The sequence below is a fragment of the Trachemys scripta genome, chromosome 2 (assembly GCF_013100865.1).
Source record: "Trachemys scripta elegans isolate TJP31775 chromosome 2, CAS_Tse_1.0, whole genome shotgun sequence".
Lineage (NCBI taxonomy): Eukaryota > Metazoa > Chordata > Testudines > Emydidae > Trachemys > Trachemys scripta.
The window spans coordinates 92,324,786-92,348,099 of record NC_048299.1 but is presented as its reverse complement, the minus strand read 5'-3'; the positions used below and the strand labels follow the sequence as shown (position 1 = coordinate 92,348,099).

The 23,314-nt window shown below is 40.4% G+C and overlaps 1 protein-coding gene across 1 annotated transcript in view; it reads right to left on the bottom strand.

The window, feature by feature from the left end:
- The window catches only part of HECW1 (HECT, C2 and WW domain containing E3 ubiquitin protein ligase 1), a 381,766-nt gene that overhangs the window by 63,676 nt on the left and 294,776 nt on the right, over positions 1–23,314 (bottom strand). The window contains exons 12-16 of the mRNA XM_034759497.1: positions 22,272–22,422; positions 15,099–15,229; positions 11,283–11,404; positions 8,453–8,638; positions 7,085–7,219 (exon numbers count right to left, since the gene is read on the bottom strand). Coding sequence (XP_034615388.1) covers positions 7,085–7,219; positions 8,453–8,638; positions 11,283–11,404; positions 15,099–15,229; positions 22,272–22,422 — 725 coding nt within the window. The remainder of the gene's footprint in view (positions 1–7,084; positions 7,220–8,452; positions 8,639–11,282; positions 11,405–15,098; positions 15,230–22,271; positions 22,423–23,314) is intronic.

The following is a 23,314-nucleotide window of genomic DNA, read 5'->3' as shown; positions in this document are numbered from 1 at the left end:
ACACACTAATTAAATGTATTGTAATTGAAAACACAACACTGCTGCTACAGCATATTGTACATTTTTCTCACCATAAGAAACTGCCTGCTTTTGATCTCACTTACACCAGTTTTACATGGATCCATGCTACTCATTTCAGTGGAGTTACTCTCAATTTACCCCAGAGTCAGCGAGAAGAGGATCAGGCCCAAAGTGTTTAATGTACTGGTGTGATAATCTTGGCAAAATTCATCTTGTTTTTAAAGACAAGTTTATTACTTAGCTCTCCAGGAAGTCATCTAGGGTGTAATTACATTAAGTAACAACTAATCTTGTGGGGATTGTTGCTATTTTAAACATTTATTGGGTCAATGATTTTGGAAAGCTGCATAGGGGTAATGAAAAGTTTGGCTGTAAGAATGGCCACCTCTCATCATAAACAACTTTATCTAACCCTATAGTTGTTTTGAAGACACAGGGAGATGCAATGTATTATTTCTGCCTTCATTGTCCCGTTCCTCAGGAGCTAACAAGTTTTGTTAAGGTTATTTTCATGCATTTACAGGACAATTTCCTTCCTTTGTGCCCATGCTTTGCTAACTCTTCTTCCTAGTCCCTTAAATAAATAAATGGAGATATCCTATCTCCTAGAACTGGAAGGGACCTTGAAAGGTTATCGAGTCCAGCCCCCTGCCTTCACTAGCAGGATCAAGTACTGATTTTGCCCCAGATCCCTAAGTGGCCCCCTCAAGGATTGAACTCACAAACCAGTGCTCAAACCACTGGGCTATCCCTCCCCCCTTTGCCTCTTTCTCCCTCTCACACCTCACCACCATGTCTTTTCCTCACCAGCCTGTGCCTGTAACAGCCTTACTGAGCCAGTCCTTGTCTTGATATCCCCTCTCATAACTCACTTCCTCTTATTATCTTTCTACTGCTTTGCTCCAGCCCACGTACCTGATCCTATTCTCCCAAACCAGAAAGAGATGAAGGGGATGTACATGTGGGTGGGTAGGAATGGAAAAAATGACTTAAAAGGAAACAAAACACTGTAGAGAAAACTAGTACAAGACAAATAAAATTAAGAATCAGAACTAACCAGATACACATGCAACCTTACAGAATAAATCATCCAATTGTATAAGTTGTACTCCTCTTCTTCTCCCATTGTTATCACTTAGCCATCACTGGTTGGGCTTTGCCATGTTTGGGCCTTGACATTACACTTACACATTATGCAGTTTTACTCTCACAAGTGGTCCCATTTGATCTGTAGCTATGACTAGATAGCAGAAAAATTCGAAGTAATCTAATTAGCTTTCCTCTTCTCTTTTCTCTATTCTTCCTCTTTCTGTCTTTAGCCATATATAGGACAATTAATAGCTCCAATTAATCATTTAATTACAATAGTGTTGTCTGTCCTGACTTTCTAATTGAATCAATTAACTCAGATTATCAGAGTATTTTCCAGTGTTTTAAAAAGTGACAGTGCTAATGATTTAGCATCCTGACTCATCTCGTGCTGGACAATTTGACTGATTTATACACCTTAAACAGCCTTGTGTTTCCCCTTGTAGATTATAGCCAGATAGCTGAGAACTCTTTCAGTGCCCAAATCCACCATAGCAGCTTCTCTTCTTTCTTCTTTGGACTCTGCATTTGTGATATATTGCAGTCATCGCTAGAAATGTGCATCTGCTGCCCATTTGAGTTCTGCCATCTGTCCATCGCTGTTTGAGGTGGTGAGCATGCAAAATCCATCTACTCCCTCTGGTGCCTCTCCACCATGGGTGGCCACTGGTTTCGGCTCAAATTCCTACCTGTTGTTTTTAAGGTCAATTTATAAACTCAACATACAACGGCAGCGGCCATTCCAGAAGGGAAGCTAACTGGAGAGAATGGTGACACTTCACCATTGCTACGGATCTGTTTTGATTTCTGGAGGTGTAGCAGGATTCTAGGCATAGACTGTCCGCTAGTCTTTAGCTGTTGACTTCAATAGAACACCACCAATTTACACTAGCTGAGTATCTGGCCTATAAAGTTTTTTAAAGGTAGCTGGGATTAGCCTTGACCGTTTTGCTCTGCAGAAAGGGGCAAATGGATGCCCTTGCACCCAAAATTGTAGAAGTTTTACAGGATAATCTACATAATGCTACTGACGATCAAGAAGCTTAAAAATGGACATTAAAAGCCTTTACAAAGGTCTTTAATTTAGGAAGATACTTCATTGCAACAGAAAAACAGGAATATGAGTGAACAATTTTTGAGTCAATCAATTTTGTGGAGTGGAATAGGAATAGGAAGGTTTGAGAATATTCACAATATGTTTTTATATGAAATATGAGACACAGATTAAGGAGGAAGGTGCATTTTGGAAAGGTCTGTCTGTTGGCAGTTGTGGTACGGCTTTGTATAGAAGAGCTTAGAAACAATAGTGACCCATCAATAAAAGCTGTATAATTATTATCTCTAAGTTTTCCAGAGAATGCTATTTACATATGAAGGTGAAGAAAGCTGACTTAATCGGGAAGTCGTATTTGTATGTTCCAATCTCAAAAGGGAGGCTTAACTTAAAAGTACATTTGAGATGCTAAAATGTGAGGTTGTGATTCAAGGGCAACTATATTGAACCTTGCAGGCTTTTAACCCTTTTACTGCAAGGCATTTTCTCCAACTCACGAATAATTTTTGTGGCTCTTTACTGCACCATTTCTAGTTTTTCAAAATCCTTTTAAAAATGTGGACACCTGAATTGTACACTAGTATCTGTCTCAGCAGTGCCAAATATAGACGTAAAATCACCTCCCCACTCCTACTCACTACTCCCCTGCTTATACATCAAAGGATTAATTTAGCCCTCTTTGCCAAAGCATCGCACTGGAGTTCACGTTCAGTTGCTTTTCCACTATCACCCTAAATCATTTTTCATAGTCACTGTTTTTTTAGATACAGCCCCCCATTCTCTAGGTATAGCCTGCACTCCTTGTTCCTAGATGTATAACTTTCCATTTGGCTGCATTAAAATGCATTTTGCTTGAAAGGGCCCAGCTTGCTATGTGATCCTGATCGTTCTGTAGGACTACTCAGTCCTCATCACTATATACCACTCCATCAATCTTTGTGTTATCCACATATTTTATCAGCGGTGATTTTATATTTACTTCCACATCACTGATGAAAATGTTGAACAGCGTGGGCCTAGTACTGATCCCCAAGGAGCCCCATTAGAACATCCTTCCCCCATTCAATGATGATTCCCCATGGACAACTACTTTTTGAGATCTGTCATTGTTAGCCAGTTCTTAATCCATGTTATGTGTGCTTTATTGATATTGTATAGCGCTATTTTTTTAATCAGAATGTTGTGTGGTACGAAGTCAAATGCCTTACAAAATTCTAAGTATATCACCTCTTTGCAGTTACATTTATCAAACATCTAATCACATCAAAGAATGAAATCAGAACTGTTTGACAAGACCTATTTTCCATAAAGCCATGCTGACTGACATTAATTATATCCCTATCCTTTACTCTCAGTGCAAAGACCATAATTGCCCTTCATTATGTTGAGGAGGAGGATGAGAAACAGTTGATTTATTTAATTGATGCTGACAGATCTTTAAAATCTCCAGTTTGCTTCTCTCCTGCTGTTTAGAGGGTTCTCCTTGCTGCTCAGCAGAGGAGCCAGCAGAACTTCAAGCAGCTGGCAAGTGGCCAGGGGGAAGCGTGTTTTGACATGTTGTTCTTCTCTCTGAAACCTAAGTGAGTCTCTGGGATTTCCCTATGGGCATGATTTATAGGACAAAAACATATCCCATTCATATTAACAACAGCTATCATGGTATGAAACCTTTTGCTCTTGGTAAATTTGTTTTGGCGCTAGAGTCTTCTGCTCTGTAAAGAGTGGGCTTTTAGAGCCGGATCCAAAGCCCACAAAAGTCAATGGGAGTTTTTCCATTGGGCATCAGACCCCAGGAATAGTTTGCAATTTCCTCAAATGTATTAATTATTCAACAGTATTCTCATTATTTAACAGTATTAGACTGTTTCATCTGGATTTTTTTCCCTCGGTCTCTTTCTCTTAAACAACTTTATGGATTTATAGTGGATAGTTCTCTGCCAGTCCTTGATATATGAGCTGCACCTGTCTGTGAGGTTTGGCAAGTAAGTTACATGCCATTGTTTCTGTTCCCTGGTTGGATGAATGTGGAAGCACTTTCAATGCAAATGCTTCCACTAGCATGCATTACTGTGTGCACAACTTTGAGATTTGCTTTTTGTGAACCAGGCATGGCAGCAAAACTCAATTATAGATGGAAGGTGGGTGAGGGAATATCTTTTATTGGACCATCTTCTGCTGGGGAAAGAGATAAGCTTTCGAGTGATACAGACCTCTTCTTCAGGTCAGGTTTTCTTCAGCTCTGTGTTGCTCAAAAGCTTGTCTTATTCACCAGAAGTTGGTCCAATAAAAGATATTATCCCACCCACTTTGTCTCTCTAATATCCTGGCACCAACATGGCTAAATAACAACACTGCAAACAGCAAAATTCAGTGCTATGGTGTTGGCAGAAATCAATCACTAAGTCAGGGTAGTAGGCATGACAGAAGCAAAAAAATGTTGCCTTATTCACCCATGATGGGAAAATCCACACAAACCTCCAGTGCTCTCTCTCCCCTACCAGTACTGATACCTCAGGAGCAATGCTGTTATTGCCTCCAATCCCATCCACTGGTCCAAAACAGCCTCTCCGAGGGGGCTGGATGACACAGCATGATCCTGCTGGAGTTAACATTGATAGGGTCAATATTAACTCCCCTAGGAATTTTCCTGATGGTTTTCTGGGAGAGGATGATGAATACAACAGCTATTCCCTTTGCTGGGTCCCACTCCCAACTTGTTCCCCCGTCTTCCCCTGAAACCATAAAAAGCCTCTACCATGTGCAGTTCTGCAGGTGGGAGAGAAATGCTGCTGCTTTAGCATCCTGGCCTCCACTATCATTTGGGCCTGGAGTGGGATTTATGCTCCCGTCATCCCCTCCACACTGTGCAGTGGGGAATGTTATCTCCATGCAACAGATAAAAGATTATTTGAAATGATTTCAGTATCATAAAGTCTGTAATCTAGCAGCATGGAAACACACCTCAGCATACATTACTACACAAGCTAGGGACACTATCTTATCAGATACTAGTGTCACAGTGAGTTGCTGAACTGTCAGGCCATAATTGTATTGGATGCCTTGATTTTATTAAACCCTGGCCGGAACCTCAAACACTGCATCTTCCTTCAAAATCTATTTCCATTGTCTTATCAGTTTGGTTGATTTGTATTAGAGAAGGTCAAATGTCTACATCCTGCTATTGACAGGCTGTTTGATGAATACCCTAGCAAGAAAGAAATATGAAGCCACTATCTTTTGAAAGATAAAAAGCCACAAAACAATCTATGAAAACCTTTCAGATATAAGGGATATTTTAAAGTGTGCAAAAGACAGGTGTCAGATAGAATGGTGCTGTTATTCCTCGCATGTCTGCATTCTGTTTCACTATCCCAAATGCATCTACTGTCCACGCTAGGACAGCATCAGGTGATCTCAAGTTTTCTTTGCCTTTATTGTACTTCTCTTTTCCCCCAGTCTTCCTCTTGCACAGTCAAGTGTCACTTTATTTTGTGGATGTCCTACAGATACCTCAGAACACACCCAAGTTACAATGATGGATGTTACAATAAGAAGGTGTCTGAGTATAGGAGAGCAATAGATTAAGAGTGGTGAAGGGCTGTCATTAATGGTCCAGACCTTCTCCTTGTGATGGAGCTATTCCAATTTATCCCAGTGGAGGATCAGGACCAATATATGCCAGAGGGAAGTGAGTAGATTGAGCTATATACAGTAGCTGAGACAGTGGAAGCACAGGTGAGTAGGGGGATGGAAAGAAACCATAACTGTCAGAGCAAAGAGAGCAGCTGAGAATATAGGAAGAGATGATATCATGGAGGTAGTTGGAGCATGGCCACGAAGGGCTTTGAACACATGGTGAGTGAGTCCGTAGCAGATTCAGAGGCAAAGGAGGTTTTCAGCTTGAGGGTGAAGTACTGCTGGGTATACAGGTAGAATATATAGGTGTGTTGTAGCATTCTGAACAGTCTGGAATTTGGATACAAGTGACTTTGGGAGGCCATGGGAAAGGAGTTTCAATGTTCAAGGTATGAATTGACAAATACATGAATGAGTGGGTCAGCAGAGTCAGTATCAAGGAAGTGGCAGATACAGGGCTGATAGCATGAAGACTTGTGAGGAGAAAAGGAGAACTCAGGGTTCAGGGAGACTAAGATTAAGGAGCTGAGAGGAACAGGAGCGCCGCCAGCTTTTCTGCTGCCCTAGGCGGCGGAAGATCCCGCCCCGAAATGCCGCCCCCCACAGAGGTGGTGGAAGGTCCCGCCGCCGAAATACCGCCGCGGTCGCCGCCCCCCAAATTGTAGTGCCCTAGGTGACCACCTAGGTCACCTAATGGGTTGCACCGGCCCTGGACAGGAGAACAGTAAATCAGGGATGAGATTTTTCTTTAGCCAAATGGGATTACTGGGGTGAAATTCCAAACACTTTTAAGATGCATCTGCTTCTCAAAAGCTAAAAATAAGAACCATCAGGCGCCCTAGCATAGTGGCTCTCAATCTTTCCACACTACTGTACCACTTTCAGGAGGCTGATTTGTCTTGTGTACCCCAAGTTTCACGTTGCTTAAAAACTACTTGCTTACAAAATCAGACATAAAAATACAGAAGTGTTACAGCACACTTGAAAAATTACTTACTTTCTCATTTTTACCACATCATTATAAAATGAATCAATTGGAATATAAATATTGTACTTACATTTCAGAGTGTACTATATAGAGCAGTATAAACAAGTCATCATCTGTATGAAATTTTAGTTTGTACTGACTTTGCTAGTGCTTTTTATGTAGCCAGTTAGAAAACTAGATAAAGATCTAGATGAATTGATGTACCCCCTGGAAGATCTCTGCGTGCCCCCAGTTCAGAACCACTTCCCTAGCAGATATACCATATATTTAGGAAGGGGTCTTAATGCTATAGTTACCTCTCCAGCACTGTAGCTGCGAAGTCGCTGGAGATGCTGCCTGTGAGTCAGATGATTAGGGAGACGGCCATTTTGAAGTGGGATCCTGGGATCAATGAAAGTGGTAGCACGGCTGTTGTGGTCAACAAAGAAGGACTGAAATAAAAAGAATACTGTATATTCATAAGCAGGAAGCTAACATGGTGAAAGAGTTGAGGGATGAGAAAGCAGCATACAAACTGAGCAGGGAATAGTGCGTATCATATGTGCCACATTTTGCAGTCATGATAGTTCACAATTTACAGCTTAATGAGTTTTAGTCCAATATTCCTTGTATTCCTACAGTAACTCGTTTCTATCATATTAATTTGCCAAATTCCTTGAAATTGATTCAAGCTGGTATCACCGTATTTTCCCTTTTGGAGCCTGTCCCTCATTTCTAGGTGCAATGCACAACTCTAGCTGTGAGCATACTGATTATGCTCTATGGGCCTGATTCTACAAGGTGCTGAGCCTCCTGCCAGGTGCTGGCACCCTTAATTACCAGCAAAGTCAGTGGCTGTTGAAGGTGCTCAGTATCACACAGGACTTGACCCTTAGATTTCAGCATCGCTTCTTTTTAAATGGACAACCAAGAGCTAGACACTATGGGCCTGATGACAAGAAGGGCTGAGTGCTTGCAACTTCTAATGAGCTTCAGCTCAGCCCCTCAAAACCAAGCCTTATTCTGGTAACTCCTTAGCCCTGCACCTGGAAAATTAGGGGAAAGTTCTGCCTTCATACCACATGCAACCTCATTTGTGGGTGTTTGGACTATGTTTTGGTTAATCCCATTATTGAGTCTGGAGTCACAGGGCCCATTTCTCCTCTCAGTTACAGTGGCATAAATCAGATATAACTCTTCTGAAATCAGTGGAGTCACAGTGCTGAAAGGAAGAGCAGAATCAGGTCAATGCGGCTGAGTGGCTCTAAATCTGAACTCTCCCAAAGTATGAGGCAGAGGTATTCAGATAGAGTGTTCCTAGTCAGCATTATTAAGTCAAATATTATAAATCTGAATAGTGTTTGATTAGTGAGGGTCTTTTTTTGGTGCAAGATTAACAATGCCTAGTATAGCATTATACAATCCTGGATGCTAGCATGAATCAGACCACACTTCTTAGTCTCCCTGTGTGAGGACAGAAGATAGCATAGAGAATGACATTTCCAGGGACTAAACCTAAGACAAAGATTTTTATTGTCAGGAATAATACTGTGTGCTCACTGATATACAAATCAGATAGTCACAAATTTTAAGTTCACAAGAAACCCTTCACGATCATCTAGCCTCGTGTAAGATGAGCAGGATGTGGAAATTCACCCAATGATTAATTGTGTTGGCGCTCTCACCTTGCCCTGTTGATCTGTTTTGATCTCCCAACCCCGTGGAAGTTCCAGTCGGGTGTCAGCAAACATGTTGATAAAATTTACCAGGTCCCTGTTGTGCTGATAGCGCTCAAAATTCCGAGCATCTCTGCGGATCTTTAGAATCATGTGCTTCAAGCAGGTGCTGTTGGTAAAGACTCGATAGGCACTCTAGGCATGAAAAACACAGGACAAGGAAATCAGTTCCAGTGTCTCAAAAATGAGTTTGGCTAGCAGATATGACACACAATCTTAAGGCCTGATACAAATCCCACTGAAATCCACAGCAATCTTTCCATCGATTTCAATGGGCTTTGGATTAGGTTCTAAGTGAAGACGTAGAAATAACCAATTGCCACCTGGAAATTTGAAAATTCCATACCTCTATGCACAGTAGTTACCAGTACCAAACTGCCAGATATACAAGTGCAAGTGTACATATCTCTGGAGTATCACACATCTGAAATACATGCAGTTGTGTTTATTTCACTGATCACACATTCAGAGAGATGTACTGTTTGTGTGAATGTAGACTATAACAGGGTTCAAAAAAGAACTAGATAAGTTCATGGAGGATAGGTCCATCAATGGCTATTAACCAGGATGGGCAGGGATGGTGTCCCTAGCCTCTGTTTGCCAGAAGCTGAGAATGGGTGACAGGGGATGGATCACTTGATGATGAACTGTTCTGTTCATTCCCTCTGGGGCACCTGGCATTGGCCACTGTTGGAAGACAGGATACTGGGCTAGATGGACCTTTGGTCTGACCCAGTATGGCCGTTCTTATGTTCTTATGATACCATACAGAGGCCCAAAGCAGGATAGGGGCCCCATTGCAAACACAGAGGTAGAAATGATCTCTGCCCTGAAGATGTTACAACCTAAGAAAGTTTTCTGAATGCAACTATCTGAGGTCCTAGCATACTGCATAGCAGATGATATGTCATGAGCTGCTACAACTCACCATTTCAGTATCACTTAGCAACACTAGGGAAACCCAGAATTTCACATAGTTTTATCCCTTCAGGGACATAAAATATCTGTTAAACAAGAGTGTTTCCATTTTAGCTTTAACTGCTGGATAATATTTTCCAACTCAAATTTCACTGGCTTAATTAACACTTCTAAATTTTATTTGGAGTTTGTGAAATTTTATTTGGAGTTTGTGGTTAAAATGTTTTCATGGCCTTAAGCCTAAAGTTATGTGGTACACTATTTTTACACAAATGGAATTTGTATGATGGCCTTGACAGATGTGTTGACAGGCTATTCTGGCTCCAATATCAAAGACAGCTTTGTAAACAAAATGTAGGCGTTCCATGGCCTTAGTCACTTTTGTGACAAAGGAAGTTGGGACTCAGCTTCTTGCGAGCTGTCTCTTGTACCAACTAAGACTTGTTTCAAGACAGCTTATAAAATCGTTAAGTTCCTTTTGAGAGAAGACCCATCAGCACTAGTAACGGATTAGCCTCAAAAGGTTCAGAAGTGATGTTTGGATATTTATCCAAATATTATCCAAACCTCTTTGGGATAGAAAACTGGGGTCGAAATCCCAGGAGAACAGGCTTTCTGAGGGAGATTTTGCAGACTTCCTGCTACTAGTTGACCTGAAATTAAAGCTTTTTCACTGCATGTCTGTTTTCATTCCCAGTTGCAAGCAGGAAGTGAAATCCCGTTCCAACAATGGGAACGAAAAGTTGTCTATACTTTTCCGAACCTTCGAGAAGTTTGGTTTGGGTTTGAGGTAGGTTCAGTTCAGTTCTTATTTTATCCAAGAGAGCTGCATCATCCCTAGTCTGTAATTGTTCACTGAGTGTTAGGTTGTGCCCAGCTGCTTGAGTGTACAAACTGCAGAGGATGCAAGAAGCCTTCCAGCTGCTGTGCAAGGCCACGAGAAGAGGGATTCAATAGAGGTTTCTGGACCCCTGAAGCAGAAGGATGCAAAAGGGGTGGGGAGGAGGCATGACCCCAGCTCCCTCTGCACCAGACAGCAGAACTGACCAGACACATGGGGAGTAGGCTGCACCTTCTGAAAGGGAACAAGTAGTGGGGGCAGGCATGTGAGGTGCCAGGGAATTCCTCTCTGAGGCAGAATCCCCTCAAGAGTTCCCTGTGGGGTAGTGTAGGCATGCTACATCCAACCCGGTCCAGTTCACATAAAGGACAATTGAATTCTGAGTCAGGGAATTAAGGACTGGGTATGTTTACAGTGCAATGTAAACCCAGGGTTAGTAGAACTCCAGTTAGCAGACCTTGGGTTTGTTAACCTAGGGCTTGAATGTCTACACTCATTTGTAATCCCAGGTTAGGAATTATTAAACCCTGGGTCCCAATATGGGGTTCCAGGATCTTCACTGCATTATGCGGGCCTGAGTTCAACCACTCATATTCCATACTTCCTAGCACTCTCTGAAAGTGTGGCCATTCTATCCCTTTGTTCATGGTGCAGTGTAGGAAAACTTGACTGTTCAAACTTGACTGTCCAGAGGACAAAGAAAGTTGACCCATGGGATTGTGGAATACTTTTGGTGGATTCCCAGAGAATGGGTCCAATGGAGCTGTGTCTACACTGCAAAGCAATAGGACTTGAATCCTGGGGTCCTGGCTCGACTCAGGCTTAACCCTCCACCCCCTTGAGCCTGGGTTAGTGCGATTTGTATGTAAATGGAAGAGGGGTTAGGCTGGAGCCTGAGTTTGAACCCTGGGCTTACATTGCAGTGTAGACATACCCACTGTGCACTCTTATAAGAGGTCCAGAGCTCTTCCTTTTGACCCAGAAGGCAGGAGTGAGAGACGGTGAGATACTGGTGCTTACATAGTTTGCGTGCAGCACAGTGAAGAATTCGGGGTTGGTGATGAACTTTACAGCTGGAGACTGTAGCAGCAAGGTGATTTTTTGAGAATTCACTGGAGAAAGGGACCCTTCTCTTCTAATTTCTGAAAATAAAAGTAAAACAATTGACTAGTACACATAACAGAAAATACAACACAAATAGTGTCATTCTTATCTCCTCTGCCAGTACCAGCAAAGCCCACCCCACCACTCCACCATATTGTGCGACTTCTTTTTAATCTTAAAGTGAGGCTATGGTCATCCAAGTGACGATGTAAAAATGGCATCCACTCTCTTTGTGTCTTTGAGTCATATCTACTCACGTGAATAACTAAAGTTTTCCCTGTGGTTAGCACTGCAGGGCAAATACAGCTACAGGAATGAGAGCTGGATGACTTTCTACATTGTATGTTATAAATTCTGGGCCACATCCTTAGCTGTTATAAACCGACATAGCTCCATTTACTTCAATAAATCAATGTAACCCTACTAGATTACACCAGCTGAAGATCTGATCCAATACTGTCAGCTAAATTCTGATTGTAGAATCTTTCTTACTGTTGATGAATTTAGAGTGGTATCAAAACACACATGAGGTTTTGGGCTCTAGGCTCAGTTTGCAGCACTGATGCTTTTAAACCAAAATCAGTTTTTGACCTACAATCTGAACAAATCTGATGTGGAAGTCATCAAGAGAATGAATACAGAACTACATAATATAATGTTGACAGTCACTTTTCTATCTATAATTACACCTTATTCTGTCCACTTAAGACCATGAAAAAAGACTTTGTGATATAGCTCTCCTGACTCCAATGGAGTTAAACTGATTTATTTCACCTGAGGATACGACATTGCACCTTTATTTGTGGATATTCACACATCCCTGTGGATTTCCCTTTAAATTAAAAAATTGGTACCAAATGCTACATTTTTTTCCTCTCTCCACAGCCAAACAATATATATAGCAAAGACACATTAAAAAGGCACATGCCACAGTTGATAGTTCTTTTTTATTAAAAAAAAGGAAAGAAAAGGCATATTAAATCAAATCCAACCACCATTTATGTGAATGAATCCTGGCAGCATTATTATTAATTTAATATTTTATTATGTAAGTAACCTTTGAATTTATTATATGGAGATATACCTATCTCATGGAACTAGAAGGGGTCTTGAAAGGTTATTGAGTCCAGTCCCCTGCCTTCACAGCAGGAGTAAGTACTGTCCCTGACAGATTTTTGCCCCAGATCCCTAAATGGACCCCTCAAAGATTGAACTCACAAGCCTGGGTTTAGCAGGCCAATGCTCAAACCACTGAGCTATCCCTCCCCCCGTAGTAATACTGTATATATGTAACAGTAACACTGTATGTCTACTTTAAATATGTATCCAACTTAATATTACAAGTAATATAAGTAGTAATAGAACACAGACCATATACCATTTCCATCTCAATTAACTATTAGCAGGTGGGATCAGGTATGATTCTCTATACCGAAGAAGTTCAGTTAAACTGAATCATAAAAATTGCAATACAAATGAGTGCAAAAGTGATTATATATCATGTGAAGTACTTTTGGTTATGACTTATAGTGATTTTAAAGGAAAAAGAAATAAAGATTCAGGCTAATAATAGACAAAACTAAATATTTAACAAAGCTATTTTTTAAAAAAGCATAGATTAAATATTCACTCTGAATAGGCTTTCCTCTTCCAGGAGACATAAAAGGAGTTGAACCATAGGTCATGCAGGCTATTTCCTGCTAATAAGGACTAGCCAGTAATGGCATGCAAACACAGGAGAAGGAGGAAAAGAGGTGATAGATGTAATAATAGACATAATCAGGTGGCAACCCTGCCATAGGTGTGAATTTTCAGAAGGGCTGAGTACTGATTGCCCGTGTTGCAGGCACAAGTTTAACTAACTAAATACACACCCATTTTTTTTGTGTCCACAAAGTGAAATGCAGGCACAAGTCTGACTGCTTGTGTTTCTCCCCAGGTGACTTGCACCTGCAATCAAGCATTTAGCGATGCAAGCACTCAGCTTTGCACTTGTCGTTCAATTGCAGGTGCAAAAATGTGGATGAACATTTTATGGGCACAAGATATGCGTGCAGAAGGGAGGGCTGGCCTTTTCAAATTTGGCCCATAATATCAAAATTACTGTGACCCAGGAAGCCCCTCGCCGCCAACTGGATGTGGGCACACAGTACAATAACTCTCATCACACCTGACATACTCATTGCTCCAACTCGTTATCATAATCTGTATCTAAAAGGTGTCGTGTAAGATATCATATGCAAAATGGTAACATGCCGGTCATTAATATTATTGTGTGTTGTCTGTGTGGGTGATGTATAAGGAGTTATAGATGTGTGCTTGAAATGTGTTCCTAAAATGTAAGTGACAGACAGTGCCTAAACCCAGCCTGTTCTAGACAAAGGAATGTTGTCTCTCCGGCTTGACTGTATCTCCAATGTAAATTAAGCAAGGTGTGACCAAAGACAATGAAAAGGACATTTACATGAAAGGTAAACAAATCCATTAGCCGAGCAAGTTGGGGGAGATAACCACTTAACAATCTCCATGGAGGATGGATCCCCAGGAAACCTTTCTGCCTCTTGAAACAGAGTCAAAGAACTTTGGGAAGATATAAGCAGAAGCAATAAGCTATCACCGGATGGACGCAAGGGATCAGAGCTATTGTAATCTGAGAAAGTCTCTGAGAAGTCACTATCGATAAGAAATCTGCTTAGACCAAGCTTGTATGCAGTGCAGTTGTAGCCATGTCAGTCCCAGGATATTCAAGAAACAAGGTGGGTGAGATAGTATCTTTTATTGTACCAACTTCTCTTGGTGAGAGAGACAAGCTTTTGAGAACTCTGTGTGGCTCAAAAGCTTGTCTCTCACACCAACAGAAGTTGGTCCAATAAGAGATATTACCTCCCCCACCTTGTCTAGACCAAGACTGTAACTTGCTAGAATTAAGTTTTAGACACTAGACGGCATGTTTTGTTTGTAATCTTTCCTATCTCTTTCATTCTTACTTGAGACCATTTAAATCTATCTTCTTTGTTAATAAACTGATTCTTATCTTATTACAGAACCATATCAGTGCAGTGGATTAATATGAAGTATGGATCCTCAGCCAAACCAGATAGCAAGTGTGAAAAATCGGGACGGGGTGGGGGGTAATAGGTACCAATATAAGACAAAGCCCTGAATATCAGGACATCTGGTCATCCTATTTTGGGGAGACAAGGGGCTGTTGGTGACACCCTCCAAAGAGTAATCATGCTGGTGGGAACCAGGGTGAGATAATTGTGCTGTGAGCAGACTACTTGTCGGGGCTCTGAGCCAAACCTGCACAGCACAGATGCCCCCAAGGTTACAGGACAGGCAGTGACACAACCCCTGGCTGATCTGGGTGAACCCCCATAGTGTTACAATCACACTATCACCAAAATGAAATAGTGTAGCTACTGTAACTGCAAGCTTGAGAAAATAGTCACTTTCTCCATTTTCATGTATAATACCTGGACATTCAAACCCAATCTATTGTAAAAACACTGTGTCTATGTAAGGACTCATTAAAAAAGCCCCCTAACACTTGCTTATATCCTTCTGAGGGGTCTATTCATGCTCTATACTCTCTTTCCTTTCACTTAGCCATTTCTGCTATAAAGTACTGAAGCCTGAGTCTTCATCAGGGCACCGCGGTGTATCCAGCTTGTTTCCCAGAATAAAGCGACATCTGGTGCCACGTGCTGTTAATAGCTTCCTCTCCCATACCTGAGTTTGGCTGGGAAAAGTCTGCCTCAGAGTCACTTCCTCCTCCAATGGAGAGCCTCTCGGCTCTGTTGTTAACAACAGCATCATCCTCTGGCCTCTCTGTTGCAATAGTCCGCTGAATATTTTGATACCTGCATATTTTACGTGAAAGAAAAAAGGTGTTTTAGCTATACGTTTTGGTGGAATAATGGTATGAAGCATTTTGCTGCTCACAAAAATGCCTTTCTATCTCTTTCTTAATGAGAGTTGGAAAAATCAACACTTTTGAACAATTAAAATATTGGTAAAATCGGCATGTACTTTTAAAGCACCAATGGGCCTGAGTCTTCCCTGTCTTGCACCTGTGCAAATCACCCACATTCCACAGGGATCAGTGACTATATAAGGCGAAAGGCAGGGAAGAATCAAGTCCCAATTTGTCATAGGTTAACATAATCAATCACATAGGGCTTGATCCTCTGAGGTGCTGAGTGTCCTCAACTCCCAACAATTGCAATGGGAGTATGCTCAATGTGTTCAACACTTCACAGCCTTGGCTCCATAACCAGTATTCATTTTTTTTAAACTAATCATTATTATTCATCATGTTTGTTGTGGTAGTGCTTAGGGACCAGCCGAGAACAGGCTCGTTGTGCTAGACACTGTACAAACACAGAACAATGGACAATCTCTGCCCCGAAGAGCTGACAATCTAATAGATAAAACAGACACAGGGTAGAGGAAAGTGGTGTAACACACAAGCGGAGTGAACAACATAAGGGCAGGACATGTCATGTTAGTTCCATGCTTTTTTGTGTGTGTATATGGATTGACTTTGGTGATGATAAGCTAAATGGAAAGCTGAAGGGAAAGAGTTGAAGGGGACAAAGCAGTGTTTAATTTGTGCCAGGGCTTGCCAGGGCTCAGCCCCGGTACCTCTAGGCTTGGCAGTTCAGAGCCCCAGCACCTCTGGGCTTGCTGCATCAGTTATGAACGTAAAAATCTTGCTTGAGCGCTTGCGCCTCTTTCATTACAAATTAAGCACTAGGACAGAGCCAGTGAGAACAAGGAGGGAAACAAGGAGGACGAAGAAGAAGCAGGTGTGGAGTGAAGCTTTTAAAACCTTTTTCTCTGTTATGGCAGTTTCATGTTGATTGACTTCAATGAGACTACTCTTGGGCTTAAAGTTAAGCAGGTGCTAAATATTTTGCTGGATCAGGGCCACAGTGTTCATGTTGAAGGTTTGAATCCCATAAAGGATGTTCTCTTTTATGTGTTCATTATGTTTAAAATATGCAGTACACAGTACTAATTCTATGTATTGTAAAACAGAGATAAATAATGTAGGAAGTCAATCCTGCTGTAGCCATACTGGTGACTCATTCATTGAGCATTTGACAGACTAGACGTGAGAGAACCTCCATAGCTTCTAATCTTTATGTTCATGACCAGGCCCCAGACTGGGATTCTGATAATGTATGACAAGAATGTGACAAATTTTAAAAATTATTTAATGAAAAATATTTTTAAAAATAATAGATATCTATCTTGTTAATAATTTTAACGAGCTTCTGCCCCACCTTGATATTTTTAAACATTTTTTGTTGTCTCATTTTCATTAACTCTCAGCATTCATAATGGGCCAGATCCCCACCTGGCATAAATCCATGTAGCTTCATTGATTATATCTGATCTTTGGCCCAAGGTTCTTTGTTTCTCTTTTTCCTGGTCTCTGTTCTTCTTTCTTTCATCTGTGTGACTCCAGACTTATGAAGAGTATCCCTCCATTTTTCTCTTTTTTCTGTTGTTTTTTTTAAAATACGTATTTATGCCAAGTTAGATTCTGTCTTGAACTCCAACGGTTATATCTCAAAGTGCCATGACATCTCTGAAGACAAGTAGTCTGGACCTTGATTTTACATCCCATTCAAAAGACAGCATCTCCAGTAGCATACTAACTCTCAACAGGTTACTGGAGTTTAGGCTAAATTATGGAAAATGGGTGAAAATTTAATGGATTTATACTTAACTAACACAGTAGTTTTCATTTTCCTCAGTATTCCCAAGTTTTCCTTTAATGTAGCTTTTAATAGCTCAATAAATAACATATTTAGAATTGGTTAAAAAAGTAAGAGAATTGGGGATTTTTGTTTTTAGATAAACATACACCTTAGAAGCAAATTATTATAGTAGATTTCACAACTGCATTAATTTACCTCTACTTTTTCCCCTTTTATTTTATAACAAGCTTTTAAAATTTTTATTCACTTGACTGTAGGCTAATTGAGTAAACTTTCCACTCCAATACTGCAGGAGTTTTACAACACCCTTATGCAACAGCAGAGCAGAAAAAAGTAGTTAATATAGTCAAAAGTTTTATATATATGGTAACTGTAGCTTCAATTTAATTAGATGTTAGAAAATCCCCTGCTGGCAAACTTTACACAGTAATGCTAGCTGTATGCCAAAAACAAGCTACTTTTTTTTGGTCTAGATACTGTAAAATTGTCTTATATAAATACCAGAAAATGCCCATGTAATTGTAAAAAAACTTTGAAAGGGCAAAAGTTATGGGAATGTATTTGAAAATCACAGTCCCTTTTCAAAGTGATTTGTCAAAGAAATAATGGTTTAGAAAAACCACACTAGAGGCTGTTTTTACTGTACTATTATTATTTATTGTGTCATTTTTTATTATTATTATTCATGTAAAGACAAGTCTAGTTACACAAATGCTGCACAGTTTTACCAGATCACAGTGGATAGTTAACCAGGTCATGTAATTTGAACAGTGCTGGCTGTTTGCTTCAGTAACTTGAGGAAAGGCAAGAAGTGCTGTAGTAAAGGAGGAAGACTCTTCTAATAAAAAAAAAAATATAGGGGTGTTTGGATCTTATCCAGACTGTAGGTCCCAATCCTGCATTCCCTATATAGACAAATTGTCCATTAAAGTCATTGGGGATCCCTGAGTATTCACAGAATGAAGGATTAGGCCCTTGGAACAGAATACTCTGTCATTCCTTTTTAAAACTAGATTTCCAATACTTTATGGTTTTGGCAGGGATGAAAATAGCAAGCTTTCCTAGTGATATTTTGGTATTTCCACTCCTTCTCCCAGATGAATCTAGGAAATGAGAAGGTGAACAGATTTGTGTGAAAAGAAAGTAGACTGAGCTTTTTTTCAAATCTCAAAATGTTTTGGGTTCCGTTTTGTTTGAGTTTGGGGCAAAAATTCAGGCTGATTTTAATTACATCATCCAAGTTCTTTGTATACCTCACCTAGAAAGGATTTTCAAGCAGCGTTAACAAAAACTGTTCCAGGTAATGAGGTTTGACCTACAGTAACAAAACTTTTTTAAAACAGTTGTTGAAAATAATATTCAAGACTAAGTAGTGGTTTTCAACAACAGCTTAAGAAAAGGTTTTTCTCACAAGCTGGTAATCCAAGTTACCTGAATTTTTTGAATGAGCTAATCTTAAAACCTGGTTCAGGACAGATAATTTCTCTATTTCACCCGGCCATAAAATATTAAAATTGCTTCCCAATTTTGAAATACACAGGTTGGTGATGTTTGTTGCAATGGCCAATATGTATCTCTTTTGCTGGAATTTTTGGAAATATCCATGGCTACACATATACAAACATTGGCATGACAAGAGAAGCCTCTTAAAGACTTGGTGGTCTATTCAGCATTTTTACTTAATGGAGCTCTTTTACAGCAGAGATTAAAGAATTACCAGATGGCTTTTTTTGTGCTAAGAAACCATGGGATTCCACAATTACTCAGTTGTAATGTGCTTAGTCTCCACTGGGAATCAAGTGAGGAGAAATACGCTACTAATGAAAATCCCCTCCGCTTCTCACTACATATCCTGAATGTACAAATGCTAAAAAATACCCATATACAGATGAGCAACAAAAGTATTATTGGCCTAATTACAGTGTATTAAATCATTAATGATCAAATCCTAAACCAAACATGGGTGTCAAGAAAGGAATCAAACTATATGAAAACATAGAAAACTAAAATGTAAACCAAGGATGTCACGTCTGTGGTTCTTAACCAGGGGAACATGTACCTCTGGGGTATGCAGAGGTTTTCCAAGGGGTACATCAATTCATCTAGATATTTGCCTAGTTTTATAACAGGCTACTTAAAAAGCACTAGTGAAGTCAGTACAAACTAAAATTTCATACGACTTGTTTATATTGCTCTATATCCTATACACTGAAATGTAAGTACTATATTTCTTTTCTAATTGATTTATTTTATAATTATATGGTAAAAAATGAGAAAGTAAGCAATTGTTCAGTAATGGTGGTGCTGTGACACTTTTGTATTTTTATATCTGGTTTTGTAAAAAGTAGTTTTTAAGTGAGGTGTAACTTGGGGGTATGCAAGACAAATCAGACTCCTGAAACGGGTACAGTAGTCTGGAAAGGTTGAGAGCCACTGACTTAGGCCATGTCTACACTTGCACTTATATTGGCAAAACTTTTGTCACTCAGGGGTGTGAAAAAACATTAGTTTTTCCAGCATAAGCATTCATGTGCACAGCGCTATGTCAGCGGAAGATGCTCTCCCACCGCCATAGCTACTGCCACTCATTGAGCTGGTTTTATTGTGTCGACAGGAGAGCTCTCTCCCATCGACATAACACTGTTACACAAGTGCTCTTACAGCTTCACAGCTGTATCAGTACAGCTGTGCTACTGTAATCTTATAAGTGTAGATATGGCCTAAGGGTATTGCCAATTAACCTGAGCTAGCTAACACAATTGTCATTTCTAGTTTAGACACTCACCAACGTTTGTTCCTGGTTGTTTGTGGCTCACCCAAGAGAGATTAGCCTCATGGAACAAATGGTGACTGTCTACAATAAATTTACGATGGTATCTATTAGCTCAGCTTAACTGGTATTCAATTAACTCAAGTTACAGCACAACAAAAAACTATAATTTACACAAGCCCTTGATGGCTGCAGACAACATCTATCCAATTCACTGCAAGGGCTTTCTAGAAACGCCTGTCTTTTCTTTATAAATTAATATGATAGCTTGGCACCTTCTGAGGAAAATTATAATGAAAACAAACTATTGCAAGTTCTTACCACTATAAACAAAATTATACTATGGTAGTCAAATGCCCACTCTGTGCCCAGCATGCTAGGTTTGGAGAGAAGAGTAGGACAATTCCTCATGGACCTGTTTGCGGTTATGATCTATTTTGCACGATAGACATTTTCAGAAAGCTGGTTAGCCCTTAGGAAAACTCCCTGATGGCTGTCATCAGCGACCATTTTCTCCCTACAAAGGATCTAAGTAACTCCCATCTTATTTTCCTGCCATGGAAAGAAGGACCATTCAAGCACTCTCTCTGTCTCCTAGCTTGGCGCTCTGATGATCCCCAAATTATGTTTTTAAAGTACTAGAAAAACCCAAACCAACCTTCATGCCATTTTAAAGCCTATAATCAGAGGATAACAATTTCAGTCTTGCTTATTTAAATAAGAAACTATATCATTATAGGAAGCAGGGGCAGAGGATGAGAAAATGTTTTCTAAGGTAAGAGTGTAAGATTATTGCCTAGCTATATATTTCTTTTACTCTTCTTCCCTCAATTCATTCTGAAATACAAGGAAACAAAGGAAACTAACAAATCTTTCTTTGTGTAGAGCAGTAGTTGAATAGACATTGGTATCAGTGATAAAGCTGCCTCATTTGGAGGGAGACTCCTTCTCTCGGGATTCATTTTAAGGAAGTGTTTCTAGTTTCCTCCAGCTGTGCAAAGGGCTTTGACATGTCTTTCAGTAGGATACTCATTAGCACTCACTATTTAAAACAAATATCTCATTCATGCCGTGTCACAGCTTGTCAGCCTTGCTGATGTCAACAGCTACATGTTGGTGTTTCCCAACCCATGGACCTGGCTGCACTTGGGAAGGAACCACTAGAGCGCTATAGTGGGGACATGATAATTTCAACTGCATGAGCATCCATAACATTCAGCCCTCAGCACTGGTGGAGAAAAATTACAAAGGGAGACTCTCAGCAACTAGAGCTGTTGCTTTCCTGACCTCATCTCTGAATAGCTCCCAAAAGACTGGGGTAGGTGTATAGGTGTAGCAGCTGGAGGAGCACAGTGGAGGTCTGGAAGCTGAAGCACCTCAAAGCAGTGGGGCTGAAGCCTGAATTCAGAGCTTGATTGCTTGACTCTTCTTCATATTGTCACCCAGACCATGTGTCCTCTGCTCTCATAGGTAACACAGAAGCTCTGAAGAATCCTGCCTCTCCACCCCCACCTGCACTGATCCTTCTCATAAGTGGTGGGAGAAAAGTGAAGGGAAGCCATGATAGGACCAACTTCTGTTGGTCCAAGGGACAAGCTTTTGCACTTCACAGAGCTCTTCTTCTTCTTCAGGTGTGGAGAAGGAAATTAGAGTGCCCAAGCGAAATATAAGGTGGGACAGATTGTTAAGCATACGGGGTTCACACATATTGTAGGAGACCACTTAAAATGAAGTAAGCAATTAAAACTTCAGCAGCCGTAGGACAAAGGAGTGTTAGTAGGCAGCAGAGTGTGTTATAAGTTGTTGTAATGGGCCATAAAACTAATGTCTCTGTTAAATCCATGGTTTTTAGTGTCCAGCAGAGTTATGTATTTAAGTTCCCAGGCTTGTCTTTTGAAGGTGTTGTAGAGGTTTCTTTTGAGGATGAGGACTGAGCACATGTCACTCTTTGTGCAATGCACTATGTTCACTTTGTGTCTCTAGACTGTAATCTGTTTGGTCAGGCACTTTGCTATTTTTAAACACTACTTCCTGTAGTAAAGTACCATATAGACTTACGGAACTACATACAAAATACTAATTAAAAAGTACAGTGTTTTATAATTGTAAAGCCAGCCTGAAAGTAGCACTGAAAACTGTTTCAATTTATTTTGGGCTCCCAAATTGCCAGTGCTAAAAATGTCACCTTTTTTAAAGCAGATGGTTATCATCCACCAGCAGTAGGTTCTGACCTGCTAATTGTTATTCAACATTGTACCTTCAAATATATCTCATAGCTTATTTATGTTTTAGTCATTTCAGGAACATGTCAGATGCTGGTTTGGAATAACGTGAGTACCATTCTCGTAACTAGAACATTTTCTTAGTGGTGTTGTTTTGGGATTTCAGTCCAGAATTACTCACCGCCGATTGAGCTGCTCCATTTGTTGGATTGAACCAGATCTGCGTATTCCATCTGGAGTGGCTGCTGCTGTGGGGCGCTGCCATGTTGTGGTTCGATTCACATGATCCACATAAAATACCCTTCCATGGCTGTCTATCCGAGCTTCCCAGTCTAGTATTAAAAAAGAAAGGAAAGGAGGAAGCCATCAGTTTGAGAAGTTTCAGAAAGCCTAGATGCTCATGAGATACACGTGTATATACATACACACAACCATCAGAGCTGGCATATTGGGTCAGACCAATGGTCCATCTTGCCCAGTATCCTGTCTCCAACAGTGGCCAGTACCAGAGCTTCAGGGGAGTGTACAGAACAGACCAATTATGGAGTGATCTACCCGGTCTTCCACTCCCAGGTTATGATAGTCAGAAGTGTAGGGTTGCCTGAGCATGAGGTCACATCCTTGACTTTCTTGGCTAGACTAATAGCCATTGAAAGATGTATTCTCCATCCAGTTCTTTTTTGAACTCATTTATACTTTTGGCCATCACAACATCCCATGGCAATAAGTTCCACAGGTTTGTTGTATATATGTATGTGTAGTATACACACATACATAAATATTACTTCACACAGAACCTACAGTCACCCTATGGAATTCACTGCCACAGGCCATCAATAATGAGTGAGACACAGTGACTGTATTTTTAAAAATGGCTGGATAATTCTATAACCATTAATACCTATTATAGTTCTGTTTCTTGAGGTGAGTAATCAAATTACATGCTTTACAGCATAAAAATTTCTCCATGTAACTCTCACATACAGCATTGCACAACTGGCTATATTCATTGTGGATGGGAAAACCATAAGGAATTGGCCACTGGTAGCCAGGATGCTAAGCTTGGTGGACCAGTGATTTAATCTGGTGTGGCAAGTCCTATGTTCACTTTTTTGTTATGTTTTAGAATGAACTTGATAGGTTGGCTTTTTTTTAAGCTTTCAGAAGGATAATACAGAGCAGCTTAAGGCCCTCTACCTAAAACTTGTCACAGACTGGTTGGAC